This window comes from Macadamia integrifolia, chromosome 8, assembly GCF_013358625.1.
Source record: "Macadamia integrifolia cultivar HAES 741 chromosome 8, SCU_Mint_v3, whole genome shotgun sequence".
In the NCBI taxonomy this organism is placed as follows: domain Eukaryota; kingdom Viridiplantae; phylum Streptophyta; class Magnoliopsida; order Proteales; family Proteaceae; genus Macadamia; species Macadamia integrifolia.
Window position 1 is genome coordinate 17512999 of NC_056564.1, and position 19802 is coordinate 17532800.

General features: G+C 38.6%; 2 protein-coding genes across 2 annotated transcripts; one reads left to right on the top strand and one right to left on the bottom strand.

Annotated features, from left to right (window-relative positions):
• The first annotated feature begins 1277 nt into the window (after positions 1-1277).
• On the top strand, positions 1278-17580 carry LOC122086978. The gene is made up of 8 exons (XM_042655910.1): positions 1278-1578; positions 2277-2339; positions 3758-4507; positions 9399-9533; positions 14650-14733; positions 15764-15823; positions 16329-16418; positions 16909-17580. Exons 1-8 carry the CDS (start codon positions 1294-1296, stop codon positions 17194-17196), a joined length of 1755 nt encoding a protein of 584 aa, XP_042511844.1. The 5' UTR covers positions 1278-1293; the 3' UTR covers positions 17197-17580.
• A 1029-nt stretch (positions 17581-18609) lies between these two features.
• Positions 18610-19446, bottom strand: LOC122087449. Its single transcript, XM_042656595.1, has 2 exons — positions 19238-19446; positions 18610-18936 (listed from the first exon to the last, which is right to left on the bottom strand). The coding sequence occupies exons 1-2, from the start codon at positions 19349-19351 to the stop codon at positions 18823-18825; spliced, it is 228 nt and encodes a 75-aa protein (XP_042512529.1). The 5' UTR covers positions 19352-19446; the 3' UTR covers positions 18610-18822.
• Between the last annotated feature and the right edge of the window lie 356 nt (positions 19447-19802).

Genomic DNA, 19802 nt, shown 5'->3' on the forward strand with positions numbered 1-19802 from the left:
AACTTCAGCCATATTTATTAAGAAAAATCATTAGGGAGAGGGTTTCCTACAAGAGAGTGTGCCTCCTAAGTCAACACAACAGCCAAAGGAACATGAAATAAACATCAATAGGGGCTGAAATTCTATCTTTATCATATCTTTATCCTTCACGAGTGGCAAGACGATCATAACCACCTCTATGTCTAGGAACATGGACCACATTGCCTTTCGACCATCTTTTCCCTAATTAGTAATACCGTGGGCTTTTTATTATACACTATTACCCCCTAACACATAGTGAATGAGATTTTTCACTCTCTCTTTTTTTTTTTTGTGCTAATGAGGAGCTCCTTGAACTTACTTGGATTTACGATTCAAGCCCAAAGGTATACCCCGATTATACGCAGTCACCACTACACCCTAACACATAGTGAATGAGATGTTTCACTCTTTTTTCTTTTTTTTTCGCTAACAAAGAACCCCTCGAACCTGCCCCAGTTTTATGATTCAGGCCAAAGCTAAAATCCCGATTATACGTAGTCACACCTAGCTCGTGTAACAAATCATTCATGAGGAAACTCGACCTGAAGACAGAACGAGTGGAGCTACACTCGGGGTGTATGAGATATTTCACTCTATAATACATATGATGCAAATACATGAGGCTAGTGCATAGACCCCTCTCCATATCTATTATCTTGTTTTCCCCCTCCACTAAATTTGATTATTTATTTTATGAAAAAATAATGTAGACATTTCAACAAGTACATGCCCTCTTACATTTGTTTCCCTTCAAGAGACACAAATGCACCTATTTGCTTGGCGTGTAGATCCCTCCTTTATTTGTTATTATTATTTTTTGTTAGGACCCTCCATTTATTTTTCCACTTAACCGTAGAGAGGGGGGGGGGAGAATAAGGACATGGAACAAACCTAACCAGAATTATTGTAATAAGCATTGGTATCATTGGAATCCGATACCGATACAACATGCTATAAAAACAGTAAAAAATTGGATTTTTTTAATAGAAGTGACTTTTAAAAAAAAAATCTCGGATTAGACTGATACGGTTAGGATCAAATGACTTCTCTTAATTAGATGGTGGAGCCGTACAGGGCGGGTAAGAAACAGTGAGTGTAACTATACGTGTCACTAGGCGCAACGGAGAAAGGTAGACGCGCGAAGAAACAGTGGTAGATAGGTAATTACATCCAAAATCTGGTCTATTTGCAGGGGCTCTCCTCGTCTTATATAAAGACTGGCACTTGGCGGGCAAAATCCAATTCATCGAAGCTTTTTTGCCAAAGTAAACAATGGGGAACAGGAGGTTCAAACAGGTCTCAACCAGCGACGAAGAAGTTGAGGAAGAAGTTCAAGCTCATTCTTCACGGCATCCTTCGTCTTCTTCACGTCCGGAACGTCATAAGAAAAAGAAGATTAAGATTGCCGAAGAAGAATCTGAGAGCAGCGAAAACGAAGATGAAGCGGTGGCAGAGGATGCGAAGCTAATTGGAGAAGTTATCAAGGTTTCTGGTAAAGGCAGATGGCGGCGAACTCACTATAATGCTTTCGAGTACGACGGGAATCGATTTGAGTTGGTTAGTTTTTATAGTTCTCAAATTTCTTTTTATATTTTTCGTCTTCGATTGTTCTTGCACTTTCTTGAAGTTTATTAGGGTTTTACGCTCACATTTCGTCATGTGATGTTAGTTTTCGGAATTATTTATAATTTATGAGGAGAAGCATAATGTTTCTTCGTTATAGTTGATTTTTTTTTCTTAAATACTCAGTTTCGAACATGAAGTGATTAAGTGGTAGTAAGGAGTGTGACGTTTCCTTTTAGAAGAGTGGAAAATATTCCTGAGAAAGTGTTGGCCTGCGGCTGAATTGATTTTCGTAAGTAAGAGGAAACTCAACAAGTGTTCTTGAAGTTCGTCTACTTCACACATCCTCTTCATTTGGTTCGTTGATTAGTATTTGAATTTGCGATTGAAATATAGCATTTATTTGAATTTGCGATCGAAATTTTGCATTACTAAGTAGAGTATAAAGGTGGAAAGAGGGGAAACTTGGACAGATTTATTTTATGCTCTTTTTTTAATCAGATTTCGAGTCCAACTTTCATGTCTCAATTACCTGATTTGAGGTATTTTCAGTACATTTCCTGGTACTTGGACGCTGGAATTTGAGAACATGTTTCGTTGCCTAGAATCTTGACTTTTTTCTGGTGAATATGGTTTCGTTAACTAGCCTTATCTCTCATATAAGAATCCATTTGGCTGTGATTGTCCTGCAGGAAGATCCAGTACTTTTAACACCTGAGGATCCTGATCAGAAGCCTTATGTCGCTATCATTAAGGTGAGTGGGTTATTGATTTCATTTAACATTAGTCGGATACTTCATAAGTTGCTAATTTTTTGTGTTCTTTTTTCAGTCTTGATTGATAATTTGGATATCTGAATGCCTATCATAGCAAGAGGAAGTTGTACTGGACCTTTGATAAAACAACAGATTCATAACCACAAATTTTTGGCTGATAGTTGTGAAAAATATCTCCTTCTCCACCTGCTGGTCGATGGCTACATAGGGGCAGAACATGGGCCTGACTATAACTTAAATTGATGGCCAGAAAAGGGGCTTGGCTGGGCTGGTTATAACTTAAACCAACAAGACTAATTAGGGGCCTGTTTGAACTGGCTTTGTACTGTATCTGATTGCCTTAAGATCAGGAGGAGGGCTTTGGGAGTATGGTTCAAATTTTTTTCCAAAAGATGGTATTTATAGTTGACTATCTACTTTGGAATGAAACTGATGAACTGTGTGACCGATTGAAAAAAGATTAAGAAACTGTGGGATTGTAAACAGATTAAGGCACGGAATTGAGGATGGGAAATTGGTTTGGAATTATTCCAAGGGAATTTCTGAATGAAGCTATTTACTTGGTTAATTGATGGAGGGGTTTAGAGATATGCAGAAATATTTACACTTGGTTTTTTCAGTGAGTTATCTTGAGAATAATTTTCTCTAAGGGGGCTTTAGAAACTAGAAGTGAGCTTCATTATTTATTAAAGGGTGGGGGGAGGGGGAGGAGAAGTATGCTTAGCTCCCTTGACTAACTTTCTTCTCAGTGTGTTCCTTGCTTGAACATGTACTTTTTTTGAGCTCCTATTTATTTTCTATCAGTATCTATGGATTGATCACGAGCCAAAATATGGTTAGAGCAATTATATCTTGAACTTATAGGAATGCAATTAATATATATTTCGTAACATTCTCTGAGTTTTGATACTCGGCCAATTAAAAGGAGGCATTTTCTCGTTTTTTAGTACCAGTTATTGCAGCCACTGAAGCAGCCATTGGGTTAGCTATTGTTTCATCTATTTCTCGAAATAAAAATTCAACTTTTATCAATCAATCGAATTTTGTTGAATTGAAAATTGAATAAATATTTTTTAAAAAATAATAATTAATTAAGTAGAAAAAAAAAGAAAAATCTATATAAATAACCAATTCAAATTAGCATCTACGACAAACACATATGACTAAGTTGGCTAAAATGAATGGAAGAACTATTGTACTCAGTGTATGCTTAGTTCTCTTGACTAACTATTGTTCCCAGTCATTCATTTGGGTTACTGGGGGAGAGAGAGAGACCTTTACTCTTGGCCCACAGCATTAGTTGAATTGATATTGTCTTACAATTTCGTTGGGTATTCTTCTCATGGGAAAATGGGACAGGTTCTAAATTTTTTTTTTTAATTGTTTTTTGTTTGCAGGATATTGCACAAACCAGTAATGGGAGTGTGATGGTTACTGGGCAGTGGTTCTATCGTCCTGAGGAGGCGGCAAAAAAGGGGGGAGGGAGCTGGGAAACACGTGATACTAGAGAGCTGTTCTACAGTTTCCATCGTGATGAGGTTCCAGCAGAATCTGTAATGCACAAATGTGTGGTGCATTTTGTCCCTTTACACAAGCAGCTTCCACAACGCTCACAGCATCCTGGTTTTATCGTCCAAAAAGTGTATGATACTGTAGAGAGAAAACTTTGGAAATTAACAGATAAAGATTATGAGGACAGCAAGCAACATGAAATTGATCTTCTAGTTCAGAAAACTCGAGAACGTCTAGGAGAACTTCCAGACGTTGAGCCTGAAGAGTCCCCTGCTGAACAGGAAGATCCATTGAAGAGTAAGCGTTTACTCAGAAGGAAAAATATATCTCCACTCGATGTGTCAAGGGAAGACGATGTGGCCACCAGATCTGATCTAAAAGCAGAAACACCAGGAAGTGGTGCCAATGATGCTTCAGAGTTTTATTCAATATTAGTAAGCTTCAAGGCTTTAACTGGAGATTCATATCGTGACAAATGTTTGGCGAGACTTCTTCAAGCAATTCAGTATGTATGCATCTCTAAGGATAATGTGCAGGCGGATGATAAAGAAAAGGTTGGATCTGCATGCACTGATCATGCTGCAAGTGGCAGCAATGTCACAGAAATTGCAGTGGGCTATCAAGAGAGTATGAAGGTGCACAATGAACATTTCCCCTTGTTAATAGTTTATGTTTTGTATCCAGTTTCCATTACTCGAACGATTGGGCATGTAAATAAACATTAACCAAATTTAATTGGTAGCCTCACAATTTCATTGGATTATCATTATTGCGAATACAGTTGTTCAATAAGTGGGGCAACATTTGGGTTAGTTTACATGTTTTCTGGAAAATTAGACTGTAACAAGCTTTTTTAGGATAAAGAAACTTAAACTTAGAGCAGGTTGTGGAGAAGGGATTTGTATCCCAACTTACCAATTACTGGGGGACTTTAAAGGGACAGTATTAAAGCACGAAGTTTTTATAGGGAAGATAATGTGGTTCTGATATAAATGTGAACCATTTCCAACAACAAGATCGAGAATAGAGTAAGAACTTCCAGATTCAAGAGAAAACTCATAAAACCAAATTATCGGATCAAATCAGCAAGAAACCCTGGTCAAGTGCCTCTTTATATGGGTAGAACAGCTGCTGAAAATCTCAGCAAGATCTAACAGTTGGATATGCTATTATGGACAACCAAACAGTAAGTCGTATGAACAATTAGATTTCAGATTCAGTATAGCCAACAAATAAATCAATCTATGCTATTGATTTTAGGCGTAACAGATCAGTGAATCTCAGTTACTGAATAGCTTTCAAAATAGTAAGAACTGAATCCCACTTGGGGTAGGATTATAGTATTCATGCAGCAGATACATAACTTGATATCAGAATAATGTTTAACATACCTGATGCAGGTGCACAGCCTTGGGCTGATCCAAACCCATTTGGGTATCTAAACAGAGATGAACTGTATCCATATTTGAGTTTTTGGAATCTAGTATGATTTTAGGAACTTTCATTCAATTAGGAATATTGTGGGGATCTTTTATTCCAAGTTTTTTTTTGAGTTTGTTTTCCTACAAATGTTTCCATTTTAGATTCTAAGTAGGAGTTTTATCTTCTTTAAATACTTGTAACCACCGATTGAAAAGACAGATTGAATAGAATGGAATAGTGAGTTGTGGATTGAGAGCCTGCTAGCTGTGTGTGCAAATTTCCTTCTCCCCCCCCCCCCCCCCCCACTTTCTCTTGTGTGAATCTTCTCTCACTTCCCTGCAACTCTGACTTCATCTCAGGGATTCTTCACTACCCCTATCGGCCCTCCATCAACTTGGTATCAGAGCCGAAGGATCCTTTCTTCTCCATCAATCTCTCTCCTTCCCATCTCCTTCCATTTGATTTATGTTCTCTGTGAAACTCTGTTGACAAACAGAGAAGCTGACCAAAACTTCAATCCTCCTCGTGATCTCCCTTTGAAACCTAACGCCCCTTTCGCTTCCTAGGACCAACCCTATAAACCGCTCCATTGGAACCTTTTTTCCCTCAGTCGAAACCCCAACCTATCCTAGGGTTCTATCAGCTAGCCAAAAAGAAGTGAATCAGAGACGAGAGAGTGAGAAGCAGCAACCCCTTCCCCCACCCCTCCCCCTCCCCCTCCCCCTCCCCCTCCCCAAAAAAAGAAAAAAAAAGGAGGTAGAAGAAGAAGAAGCTGAGAGTGCAAGAGGCATCGAAGAAAAGAAGAAGAAGAAGAAGAAGAAGAAGAAGAAGAAGAGAAGAGAGAGTGAGAGACGTAGAACAACAGAATAGGGTAGAGAAATCATACCTGTTTTGACCCTCTTGCTGCAAATCACCTCTTCAACCGAAATCGCCTCCTATTGGTTCCATTCTCAATAGAAGGTTGCAAACATCATCACCTCCTGCTTGGTTCGCCCTCGATCTCTTCCCACAACTGCTGGAATCGATTTCCTTGAAGCCGACTTCCATTATCAAATCTCCTGGCCTTCCACTGAACTCATGGAGTCTTTGCTGGCTTGTGATTTTGTCTCCAAGGAGACTTCTCTTGCTTTTGTTGTTATGGTACCCCTCCCCATAATTTCCTGTTATTTTCATTTTACCCCTCTCTTCCCATCCTATTCTAAGTTATCTTTTTTTTTTTTTACCTTGCTTCCAAGATTACCGTTTACCCATACATTTTTTGTGAGTTGTTACTTGTTACTTGAACTTTCAATATTACATCCCTGCCATTCACTTAAGGACTTCAGCTTAATTACAAATTTGCCACCCTTTATGCTACATCATGGAGGTAGATCAATACGCTTTACTCTTGTTGATTAGAGATGATCTCCGTACCTTATGAGAAAAACTTTCTAATCTCCATACATGTCGAGGGCTTGGCGATAGTAATAACGCCTTCTAGGATAAGTTGTCCGGCATGGTAGAATCTTCAGAAGGTGGATCAAAAATGGAAACACACGTGGACCAACTAGTAACGGCAACCGAAGCCAAGAAGATCGTGGATCAAGTAATGATGGACATCAGTGCAATGCCAGTTGTTCACCATCATGAATTTGTTCTCCCCCCATGAGTTTCTGGACTTGAATGCACCTTTGAAGATTCATATTTTGGATTTTGCTCGCATTGCAGACAAGGAGCAAGTCACCCCTGCTCGTTATTGTTACCCTTCTGCAAAACTCTTGAACGATTTTTTCTTAACACTGGGGTAATTGATGCAGATTCACAAAATCACACCCATAGGCTGATCCAAACCCATCTGGGTATCTAGACAAAGATGAACCAGATCCATATTTGAGTTTTTGGAATCTCGTTGGAATTGAGGAACTGTTATTTAATTAGGAATATTGTGGGAATCTCTTATTTTAAGTCTTCTATTTCTGAAGTGGTAGGATACATAGAAGTTTCCTTTATGAGCTTGTTTTCCTTCTAACAGTTGTTTCTATTTTAAATTCTAAGTAGGAGTTTTATTTTCTTAAATACTTGTAACCACCGATTGAAAAGACAGATTGAATAGAGTGGAATAGTGAGTTTGAGAGCCTGCTGGCTCTTTGTGTGCGAATTTCTTCCCCCTTGCTACTCTGAGTTCATTTCAGGGATTCTTCCCTACCCCTACCGGCCCTCCATCAATACTAACCATAAAGGTTTTATGATAGGTAGGATAACTCTATGGCATAATAGAACTGAGAATCAATTGCAGGTTATGGAAGAACAGAAAACTAATTCCTCTTCAAGAGAATAGAAGAACAGTACCTTGGCTTCTCACCACAAGGTATAGATTGGAGTCACCACCAATCGAACCTTGAGTCACCACAGGGACAGCACAGCCACAGTAGGCAGCAAACAATTTTTTTTTTCAAAAGCAAAATTGTGAGCTATTAGAGTTCTACTCCTTTATTTATAAAAGCCAACAAGCAGAGTTCAAACCCAGCTAGGAAACTCCCTAGCTGCCCCCTTACAGCTGTCCCATTCCTTTTCAAAGTATGAAAGTAAATACAAGAGTGTATGATGCAGAATCGGGTTTTGAAAACCCTGTTCAGCTCGCTTATGGGCTCACCCAAGAGTGCAAGAATCAAATACCAAAGAATGATGGCAGTTCTTTTAAATAAACCAAAGTTTCGAAGGAAGGTGGCAATGTTGTAAATAGATGGAATCTTATAAAATAATGGCAGGCCTTTAATTAATTGGGGTCGAGTGAAGGGAAAGCAACGTATTAGAGGGGTAGACTTGGAATGAACATAAAATTAAGGGTAAGTGGCAAATAAAGGGAGACGGAGGAATAATGAAGGTGGGAAAATAAAGTAAAGGGGATAAGAGAATTGTGGGATGGTTTGGGAGGGAGGTTGACTCTAAACCAAGGGGGAAAAGCTAGCAAGCTTCGATGCAGAGATCTTCAATAATTGTCAGTTGGGCCTGAAACTTCAGCTTTAGAATAACCACAACCTGCCCTCCCAAAAGTACCAAGATTCGATTCGAAAGAACCTGCAACAAGAGTTTTTGGTAGACCTGAACCAGATCTGGCAGTAGGGACTTGGTTTTACTGTAGCTGCAGATTGATTCTTCACAACAGGATTCTCAGGGTTGAGCATCTAAGGTTTAGTTCACATATGAGTAGGCAACATATGCCCAGATTTTTAGGAATGGAGGAGTTGTATGAATGGAGTTTGATCCAAATAAAAAATGAAATATCAACTTAAACTGGACCATTGGACCACCGGTTCAACTGTGACTGGACTTAAAGCACAAAAAAGGAAAACAAACAGCATAAAACTAAAAACAAAGTGGACCCAGGCTATTTAAAATAGAACTGGGCCTCTTTAGGCCTGATCTTTCTTGGACTTTCTACACTGGTAAGTCTTTATTCCTGCATTAGCAGAACTGTGTAAATGTCTTAATGCTTTAATGTTTCATCTTTATGTAAGACAGCCTCAGCTTTGAGGGTATTAGTCTGTACTATTAGGAAGAAACAGTTGAAAACGGTGAAGGACAGATTAGGGTTTTGGTTGGAGGGTTTAAAATACGCAGGGGTTGGGTTTTTGAGATGTGGATTAAAATTTGAAATAGGCAAACCAGGGCTGTGGTTAAATGGACTAGTAAATTGGCTCTCTCCAATTGATTAGAGAGTTCTTTACTAAGGAGAATCTGGACAGAAAGGAGGAAGGTAGTCGTGGGTATGATTGTATGAGTGTATTTTGGCTCCACTTAAGGTTGATTAAAAGAGATAGGATTAAAAGGAGAATTGGAATCTCCAATGGAATCAAAGAGAGCAGAATCTACAATAGTTACAGTGGTATTACTGAACTAATAATGATACTGGTCTTGTTCTGACAGAAGAGGTCTTGTGTTTCAGAATGATGTATGGTACCATTGTTCTTATGTACTATTGATTACATAATGCAAACCTGGTGTTGAATACAGATGATTATGTAAAGTATGATGAATCTGAGATATTATTGGCATAAATCCACAACTACATGTTCACACTGTGTTTGTAATTTTTCTCTTATAGTAACTTGTTGGATTTCACAGGTTGATGACGCATTCCACTGGCCAGATGCTGCTGTTTCGGCAGTAACTGCTCTTGAGAGGGTCTCACATGAAACTCTTGCCTGTGATTTTACAAAGTATAACCAGAAGATAAGACAGCTAATATTTAACCTCAAGGTTCTTTGATGCATACCTTTTACTTTGGAATGTTGGTGTTGTGCTCTGTTGATATGGTATAGTTTTATAAGAATATGTATGCTATGGTGCACGTTGACATATTGCAATGTTCTATTAGTTAGAGTTTTGGTTACGATAATCTAAAAAATTGAACACATAAGAGAACACTAATCTTATCTTGATTATCCTTTTAAGTAGTTGTTGAGTTTCATAGGGATTTGCCTGACCCTATGGTCAAACTGGATTGAACTGATGCTGGTTTTTTTTTTTTTTTTGGTGTGTGTCTGTGTGTGTGCCTGGGTTACATTTTTTATGGGTATAGTTGTAATTTTATTGAAATAAAACTAATGTACAACAACGTCAAAAGAAGCAGGGGCACTGCCTAAGCCATGAGAAGGGCCTAAATCAGGGGATAGGGACCTGTATACAAGAAATCCTTTCCCACCCAACCGCTGGCCAATTCATCAGCATTAGAATTAGCCGACTTCTTTTTCCAAGAGAATGAGAACTGCCCTTGAGCTGAGAGGGCTCTCCTAATGTGGAAAAAATAATTTTAAATATGAAGCCATTGAACAACATTGGAAGAGTAATGTAGAACTAGAATCACAAGTGATCCTAATCCCAGGCAGGATCTCAAAATCTGGCTTAATAGGGAAGATGTGATGCAGATTCTTCACCAAACTAGGCTTGCTTTATTAGGAATAAGCCTAGGGTTGGGTTCTATACATGTTGAGTGTTTGATCCCGTGTGTTTCGAGTGTAATAGACCACTTTTATGGGCCTAAACTATGGTTCTAAGGTTGCATACGGGATTCAGTGATTTGTTTCCTTTTTTGTTAGTTTCCTTTTTTAGATGAGTTTGATTTGGGTTATATTTGTTTCCTTAGGAGTCAAGTTATTAGTTGAGTCAGGTCACTAGTGGTTAGTTTCTTTTTTCAACTAGTTTCTAATTTCAGTTTTTAGTAACTATTGTATTAGGAGAATATTTGGTTTCCTTTTTGAGGAACCCTCTATTTTGTAATTCCCTTCCCCATCAACATTATAAATAAAGAGGAGGCTCCTAAAAAAAGAATGATTTTGATAAACAATTAATGGCTGCTGCTATTGTCTTCTCCATGGAGATTTGTCTTGTGTTTGATCAAGGCTGATGGAATTGGTGTTTGATCCAGTTGACTTTCTGCGGTGTGAAGCCCGAGAGGTTCTCTTCAAGTTATCTCTCTCTTTTCTTCCATAGACTCAAGGTGTTCCAGATCTGATTTACTTCTATAGGTATTTAATTAATTTCCTCTCTCAATTCTGTCCAGAGAAATAGGGATCGATTGGCATAATTTTCTGGTTCTCCCCAGGTTAGCCCAGCGGCTAGTTTTGGCCAATATTTTAACCTAAGGTACCCCACACCTAGGGAGGAACTCGATCCACACCTGAGCCCTTTCTGTGCCTTGGTTGCTGAGATATTAAAAATCTCCTTTTTTTTGTCTTTCAATGAACTGTCCTACCCAGGATTGAGATCGGTAGACCTGTCCTTATTTCCCATTATTGTTTGGTCTGTGGTTCATGGCCTTCAGTTGTTTTGAACCTATTCGAGATACTCATCAGTCCCTGGTTTAGTCCTAAGGTTTGCTACTGATTTGACCTTGAGTAGTAGTGCCTATTGAAATCGATAGCCTGCTGGACTATAATATATTACTCTGATTTTCTGTTATGTTGTTGGGCTGGTTCTGGTTGTTTTTTGATTAAAAGTTCCTGAAGTTGAGACTTGGTTAGATTCCCTATCCTCGTCTACATTAAGATGTTCTCCAATAGGTTTGGTTCTAAGCAAACAAATAAAAGGAAAATAAGAAAAGAAAGAGAATCTGATGGAGGGTTGAGAAGGGTGGAAGAAGAATTAGGGAATGCCGGAATGGGCATCTCACCCCTCAAGTTTAGGTATCTCACCCAACTACATCCCATAGCATAACGGCATAAGCCATCTTTTTTTTTGTTTAACTCAAAATCTGTCTTTTCATTATAATTGATGGGCTTTAAATAGCCTTACATTGCTTGAACACAAAGACATAATAAAAAAGGAAACTAAAGCTAAAAATAAAACCTTCTAATTTAACTTCTTACTTGCTAACTAAGTAAGAGTAAATTAGAAACTAACAACTAATGATAAAAAAGAAACTAAGCTAAGTTACAAAATAGAAACTTCTTTTGACCAACAAAATAGGAAACTAACTAGCTCACTAAGAAAATAGAAACTAACTAAAAAAGGAAACAAATCTTCCCAAGTTATAAAGCTTACTTGCCAAGATAAAGCAAAGAAATAAAAATAGAAACTAATATCTAATATCCTAACAAGTGCTGGCAGCATCTTTCCCAAACTAGCTGTCAATATTGGACCCCAAGGTACTGTTCACATAAACAGTACCTTCGTGAACAGTAACAGCAGGTTGGCTGATCTGATTGGAGAAAAATAAGGCTGGTTCGATGTATGAAACTGAACCAGACCTGAACCAGAATTGGGCCAGCATTGAATTCTCTTTTTGACAACTCGATCTACCTCAAAGAGATTCCTTCAAGAATCAAGGGACTACATCCGTTGGCCAAGGGTAATTCCAGCCCTTGAGCAGTTGCCTTTAGTTCTACAGTAGTAGAGTCTGCAATGCCAATAGGACCAGAGAAGTAACAACACCACCCCGTCGTGATTCCTAAAAACTACTGCTATACCAGCCGGGCCCGGATTGCCAAGAGAACATTCATCAGTGTTCAAACATGATGGTATTTGGCAGATATGGTTTAGGGTGCTTGCTTTACATATTAAAACATGTCTTCCAGTTATGATTTTGTTTAAATGACTTTTGAATATTTTAAGCAGCTGGTGTTGATAAGTGAAAGAACAACGGAATCAGTTACTCGTGTTTGTATGAGACTGGTTGCTTATTGCTTACTAGATTGTACAATGTACAGTTTCAACTGCATCAGGGCGAGCCACTGCAGCGGCTGACCACCATGACACCTAGGCCATGCCTTGCCAAGGCCAAGGTGCCCTATGCGAGAGCCTCATGTTATATCCTAGGCCATATTTTCCTTGTTTTTTTAATCTTATATAAAAATATAATATAATATATAGATATATATATATATAATATACATATAATAAAATATAATATTTAGATGGAATGTCCTGGACATGTTGCTTTGCTTTGTTTCCTTTCTTTTTCTTTTCCCTTTTCTTTCTTTTGCTTTTTATCTTGCCTTATTGTGGATCAATGTAGCCGACCCCATTTAGTTGCGAAAAGGCTTTGTTGTTGTTGTTGATAATAAATATAATAATTTAATTAATTTAGGGTTATAAAAGTCAAAATATAGAACATAAGGTGTAAAAGGGAGATTGTAGAGACATATAAGGGGAGAAATGAGAAATGCTTGAAATTCATAGTATTTGGAGGGCAAAATCATCAGATTTGGGTGCTCGCACAGAAGGTGGGTGCTCGCATTGAACTTCAAGGGGCAACTTGGCATAGCCTAGCTGATCCTTTGAAAACTATGGTAGGTTGAACACAATGTTAATATGTTCTTGGGCTTGGGTGCTTGATTTAGTATTTTGATGTTTTCAGCAATTGTTTGTAACAATGGAAAGTAATCAGTACTAACTATATTTGCAGAAAATAGCAATGACCACTTCCTTGTTTTGATGTCTCCAGAAACATTGGTGATTATTAATGAAGTAGCTTAGGATAGTGATCCTTGATGTAAGTGGGACTGCTATTGAACTGTCATGCTTATTATCAACATTAATTAAAACTGCTCTCAAAATGTAGTCGCACAATATTATCCTGGACCATCTTTGAGAGTGCACATCAAGGACCTCTAGCTTAATATATGCACGCTAAATGCTGTTTTTATGTTATATTGTGGAGGGACGACTTCCTTTATATTCGCATGATGTTACATTTGCCAAGTGTATCTGATAACCTTGTTATAGGACCTCATGGTGGCCTAGGCGAATGGTTGCCTAGATCCAAAATACTGTAGATTGAAGAATTGAAAAGGTAGAAATGGGGGGTTGGGGGGAAGGGTGGAGAACAGGGAAGATGATGAGAAAGTGTGGGTGGGTGGGGTGGGGGACAGGGCAGCAGCAGCATAGGGAGGAGAGGAGGAGAAGAAGAAGAAAGCAGAAGCACAACCGCTGCTACTTTCCTGCTGTATAGCAGAAGCGTAAGAAGAGGAGGGGTGAGAGGAAGGAGAAGAAGAAGAAGAAGCAGCAGCAGCAACAACAGTCGTTGCCAAAGAAGAGGAAGAGCCACCACTGCCACTGTTACCATAAAAGGAGGAGGATGGGAAAGAGGAGGATGAGGAAGGTACCTTTCCAGTCTTCCAGTGCCGCTGTGAACAGTCGAGAATCGATAGGCGTTGATAGCAGACATGAACTTTATGAATTTGGAGTGAAACATCGAGCCTTTGTCCACTGGCACTTTTAGCTTGTTCTCTAGATTTTTGCCACAAATTGACCGGAACTAGATATGGGGCAAAGAAGAAACAAAAATGATCAAAAAAAAATTTGTTTGTCAACAAAAAATAATAATCAAAGGGATTCCTTTTTTTTTTCCGAAGTAGTCCTTCTCTGCAACTCTGTCATTTGCTGAACTCGAGATTCTTACTTGAGAGTTCTTCTTTGGAATCATTGAGATTTATTTAGTGAACTTCATTATTTATAAATATACCCTTTTGTGCACCCATATTTGCAATTAACTATAAAGCATTTTTTTAACTTTACTCAATAACCCTCTTTACATTTATATGGAAATTAAGTCATCTATATTATATATAGGCCCCATACCCCTTATTCACATACAACCGCTTTGCATGACTAGGCGACACCTAGGCGCCAAGGTGCCCTGCCACTGCTTTGGCTCGTCTAGGCGCCATGACAACTGTGCTTGGAAAAGAAAGACTTGTTAGTGAACAAAAAAGGCTCTATTCTGTATTATAATTTTAAAATGTAAGTGGATCCAATTTTGTTTGACAACTACCATCTTGCTGGCATTTTAGCAATATCTTTGTTCCTTTTTTTTTTATAGTATGATACCTGTCCTGAGTATTTTCAGTATTGAATAACTTGTAAGTTGTAACAGAGCAATGCGATGCTAGCCAGACGTCTAGTTAAAAGAGAGTTGGAACCTTCAAGAATTCTTAACATGTCGCCTAATGAACTAAAGGTATGGATTATGTTCTGCTTGTCTGTTCCAGTAATATATTTTCATTTGCATTTTTCTAAATTTCTTTGCCACTCATGGAAGTCCACTTTACTTCTAGAATAAATTAACCTGGTTTTTTTCTTTTTTGGCTTGTTTCATGGTTGAAGTCAATGAGTCTCCAATGCCAGTCTTACTTATCTTTCTGATCTCAGTTAGCCATTTGTTTAAATTAGCACAAAAAAAAACTAAAAGAGTATTACCAAACACAGATATGTTAAGGCTACATGAGGGTCGAAAACCTCTTGAACATGATATCCTTTTATAGAATTTTTGTAGCCTACAGGTCAGCATCAGGTCTTTTCTAAAGCTTTTTATAAGCAATAAACAATAGGTAAAAGGAATGCTTCTCGTTCACGTTCCCTGTGCCGACACACAAGGGGGCGAAATGACCGCTCCTGTTGTATGCCCTTGTGTGCCCTCATTGGCCCCCATTCTGGTGCTGGGGCCACATGATCGGGCAGCAAACCCTTCCTCTAAATAATATATTCAAGATAGATAAAATGTAATGGTACAACAAGAAGGACCCCAGCAAGGAGTTGGAGAGCCTAGACAAAATTTAGACCAAAAAGGACCCACCATACAATAGATTACCATCTCATCACCCATCCAAAGAGGCCTGAAACAGCAAGGGTGTCCTTCAAATTTTTTGAGTGATACTCTTTATATAACAAATGAGTGAGGTGGAGCTTCTGGGATGTTGTGTGAATGAAACATCCCATTAAAACTAAAGTGTGAATTTTATGAGATGGCTGTAAGTCCCAGCAATGTTGTTTGTTCTAAATGTGAGCAACAAAGAAACAACACATGTATAAAAATGGGTATTGCTGAGATGAGGATGTTCAGATGAATGAGTACTAGGAATGTTGGAATAATAGGAGGGTGTTGCTGATTGATGCTTATTTTCCCTGTTAAATGAGAGAAATTAATCCTTTCCTTTTTCTTTCTTTCTTTCTTTCTTTCTTCTTCTTCTTCTTTTTTTTTTTTTCCCCAGGATGCTCTTACAGCAGAAGAAACTCCAAAGAATGAGCCTGAAGAATCAGAGCGCATGCAGGTTATAATTTTTCCTTTTAAAAAAACTGGAAAATTGCTAAAAGATGGCCCTGATAAGAGAAGACTCTCCTGACAGTCCACCCAGTTGTGCCACGTGGCATGATGTGAGCATGCCCACCATTGGATAAGGCGTCGTCTGGATTAGCCATGTCAAGTTTTAGACACAAAATCGATCATATATATCTTCTCATGTCTTGGAATGCATACTTTTATTGGCATGCACCATCTCATTTGTCTATATCTTGGTGTGTACCCTCTTTGTAGTCATATATTTTCAAAGCCTTATTTTTCCAAATTGCCAAGTCCGATTCAGCTGGAACTTGACATTTGTCTACAAAATTGGGCCCCATCCAATATGCAACATGGAAGATATTTTGTGCTGAGAAGACGAACCTCTCTTGGTGGGGTGACCAGATAGCCTTTGCACAGAATGAAAATATATACTTATGCATTAGATTCTTAAATATTAAGCATATCCTTAGCATATCTCTTTGCATGTGAAATAGATGACAGATGCTCGATGTTCACGATGCACGGAGAAGAAAGTGGGTCTAACAAACATTATACAAGGAGGAGCACGCGGTGACCGCTATCAGGTTGTCAAACTTTGTCTTGCATCCTTTTTTCTTAGTTTCTGTTTCTTATATATTTGGTTCAGAATTTGTAAAATGCACTCCTAATGCCACTTGCACCCGAAAAAAAGAGGAAAAAAAGATACCAATGGCTTCTTTGGTCTTCCTATTTTTTTGAGTTGTGGGGGTTTGTGTGTGTGTGTGTGTGTGTGTGTGTGTGTGTGTGTGTGTGTGGTTCAGTTTTTATCCCTGAAAATCACACTGGTCCATTCTAACAGATCAACTAGAACAATGTCTAATAAACAGGTAATTCATATGGTATACCATTTTTGCTGCCTGCATGGATCTGCTGCTCTCATGGGATTTAAAGTGTACCAATATAGTTCTCTAAAAATACAAACTAAAGTTCTCTCCAATTTACCTCTAGTTTGGCATTATTATAGATTTATAACTGGTTATTTATGCTGCTTGTGATTTTGTGTCCTTACCATGATGCTTTTTTATTGCTCATCAGTTGCAATGTATTGCATGCGGTAACACATGGTTTGCTTTCCGAGATGAAGTCTCTACACTGACCATAGAAGTGGGAAGTGTTGCTGCGAATGTGGGCACTGCACCATGGGCCACAGCGAAGTTTGAAGATGTTGAGAAAAATCTGGTTAGTCCCCGTGAGACTGAGAAACTGTCCGGTGATATTTTTAAGAAGAAAACTGCGGCTTACATGCCCGTCTTGCAAGCACAGAAATCATTTGGCAAGGCAAAAACCGAAGATCATTCGCCTACCTCTAACAATGCGGAGTAGAAAGTATACCAATTGTTTGTAGTTTGTGCAGCTAGTTTTTTTTTTTTTTTTTGTTAGTTCAAAGGTAGGGTACTTTTTGTACAGCTAATTGCCTACTTGTATGTTTTTGCCTGGGTAGTTAGGGAGCTTGATGTGTTTTTTAGTGTTCTTTTCAGTGCATAGCTACACAGTTTAGATAGATGTCACTCTGCCATGTGGATGTGAACTCAGCTTATATGTTTCCCACGGCTTGGGAGTAGAAACTGCACCCCATGGTGGTGGGGGATGCACCTGTTAGTTCTCACTTTAAACAGAGTAGCCAGTACCCACAATATCCAAATCTTTGTTGCCATCGATGGTGTTAACCATTCAGTATAGGAATTCTGAAGAAAAAGTTTCTCACAATGTCAGCGTACTATCACCTTCATACAGGTATTTTTTTTTATTTTATTTTTTTCCCTACACTGATCATGTGGGTTCCTTGTTGATTATATCATTTCTTGCATCGCCATTGGCATGGTGTGAGAGATTCCCCCTGACTAAGGGTTCCCCAGGGCTACTTGCCATGGTACGATCAAATATATTGATTGATCTAGAAACTTTAAAGCCTCTCACCCTATCCAATTTCGCCTCTCGTCACCCCCACCATCGATCTTCAAATCAGCCAAAAGCTGAGACAATCTGGGAACTTAAAGCAGGAGAAACTGGTCGAATCGGATCAATAGTGGCTGGATCCAATTCCTGTTTGAAAAATTCGACTCTTGTTTTACGGGTTCAAGCCGATTCCATCTGTATTCAGTGGATGAATCGAAATCCATGTTGCCGATTATGTTTAGAACCCTGGATACATCTACCACCGAATCCATGTTGCCGATTATGTTTAGAACCTTGGATACATCTACCACCGACAATGTAGGCTTTTTTCTTTTCTTCTCGGAAGGGTTTTTTCGTTACTCCCAGGTATCATCAATCCATTACGAGAACTTTGTAATGATTAATGTAGTGTAGATGTACAGTGTATCTTGAAAGACAAGGAGGTTCTAGAGAAAGAGGGGGGGGGGGGGGATGTATGCAACCTTACCCTCCCGCATCACATGTTGTAATAGCACAACTTAACCTCGCACCGAGGCTTGCCCAGAGGCAAAAATCAAATCCTTATTGGATCGAGGATTGGTGTCAATGATCTCGTTCTGCATTTGTTTGGTTCATATTGGGAGGGAAAAAAAACATTGGTGCTCGGTGACACTTTCTAAAATCGGAATCAGCCCATGGTTGGCTGTGACCGATCCTACTTCTAGTCTCTAGATGTTTCAATCTGCCAGATTCTAGGGTTTTTATTGAATGGGTTTTCAGATCTGTAGGGCTGATTCTAAGGTTTGGGACTGATTCTAACTGATTCCAAATCTGATGTGGATTTAGACATTAAAACAGATGTTTTCACAAAATTCTAATGCCCACATAATACGATTACCATTTTCGGTTTTCGGTGATTCAGGAATGAGGGAATCGAAAGAAGCAACAAAGTTCAGTATTCAAGTTCTACAGTACATATATGATTGAAAATTGATTTACAACTCTTATCTCATATCTTTTTCTTCCAAATCCACGAGCCCTACACATCCTTCTTCTTGTGATCCGAACAACTAACTATGGCTGCTGTTCCTTCGCGGTATTGGAGCTGTGTTTGTCAGGGAATTCCATATCTGAGCCAAAGAAAAACCTCTTCACGGAACGTTCTGCTGATTTTAATGACTTCTTGATCTGCCATTGAAAAACTTCAATTCATTATTAGACCTTCCTAATAAGATAAAAGATAATAATGAAGGTAGTTCAGTCATGTCATTCTTGTGGGAATTTCTGCTCAAACTCTCTTTCAAGGATTAGAATTTTAGATTTAAGGGATGTAATGTTCTATAACTCTGAGCAATCTTATCTTCTTAAATGAAACTTTTGAGGAAACCTCTGCAAAATTCAAGAAAAAGTAATGGCATATCTGCAAACTCATCGTTCCTCTTTTCTTCCAAATTAGGGATTAAAAAAAAAATCTCAAATTGATACTTACAGGATCTAGGGCGTTTGGTTCAGGACCGTAATCCGCAGTGAGGAGAAAATACGAAGCAGTTACAGTGGCTATCATTGTTGTTCTTCTGACCAGCTTATCCGTCTTTGGATCCATATGTGAAGTTTTTCAGCGATGGGGAGAACGAACAGCTTTCTAAAAGCATAGAACATGGGAGAATGTAGGACGGCGTTTGAGAGATCGATTTATACAAGAAGAGAGAGAAAATTACTTGGCCCCGATAAGGTTTGGAAAACTTTACATTTTTTTTTTTTTGGTGTGAGAGAATGATAAAATTACATCTACACCCCCTCTAATGACTCACTGTGTTGAATTGTAAAGGAGCGTTTTATCCTTATTACATATTGAAATTAAACTTTAAAAATGTAAAAGAATATTTTATCCTTAAATATATATTCAACCCAAGCATCCCAAATCAAAACTCGTTTCAAATACAATTATTGGGAATCAGTGCTCCACAAGCTTCTAAAACTCGGGAACGGTCATGCATCGGTCAAAACAGTTATCATTTTGTTTCAAATCAACTTGGATCCGACGATTATTGCTT

Excerpts from the sequence above, each read along its gene's own strand:
- LOC122086978 (XM_042655910.1), top strand. The coding sequence starts at position 1,294 with ATGGGGAACAGGAGGTTCAAACAGGTCTCAACCAGCGACGAAGAAGTT. Across the intron at positions 14,734-15,763 it reads TGTCGCCTAATGAACTAAAG|GATGCTCTTACAGCAGAAGA; the intron begins GTATGGATTATG and ends TTTTTTCCCCAG. Across the intron at positions 15,824-16,328 it reads AAGAATCAGAGCGCATGCAG|ATGACAGATGCTCGATGTTC; the intron begins GTTATAATTTTT and ends CATGTGAAATAG.
- LOC122087449 (XM_042656595.1), bottom strand. The coding sequence starts at position 19,351 with ATGGATCCAAAGACGGATAAGCTGGTCAGAAGAACAACAATGATAGCC. Across the intron at positions 18,937-19,237 it reads AACCAAACGCCCTAGATCCT|ATCAAGAAGTCATTAAAATC; the intron begins GTAAGTATCAAT and ends TTTCAATGGCAG.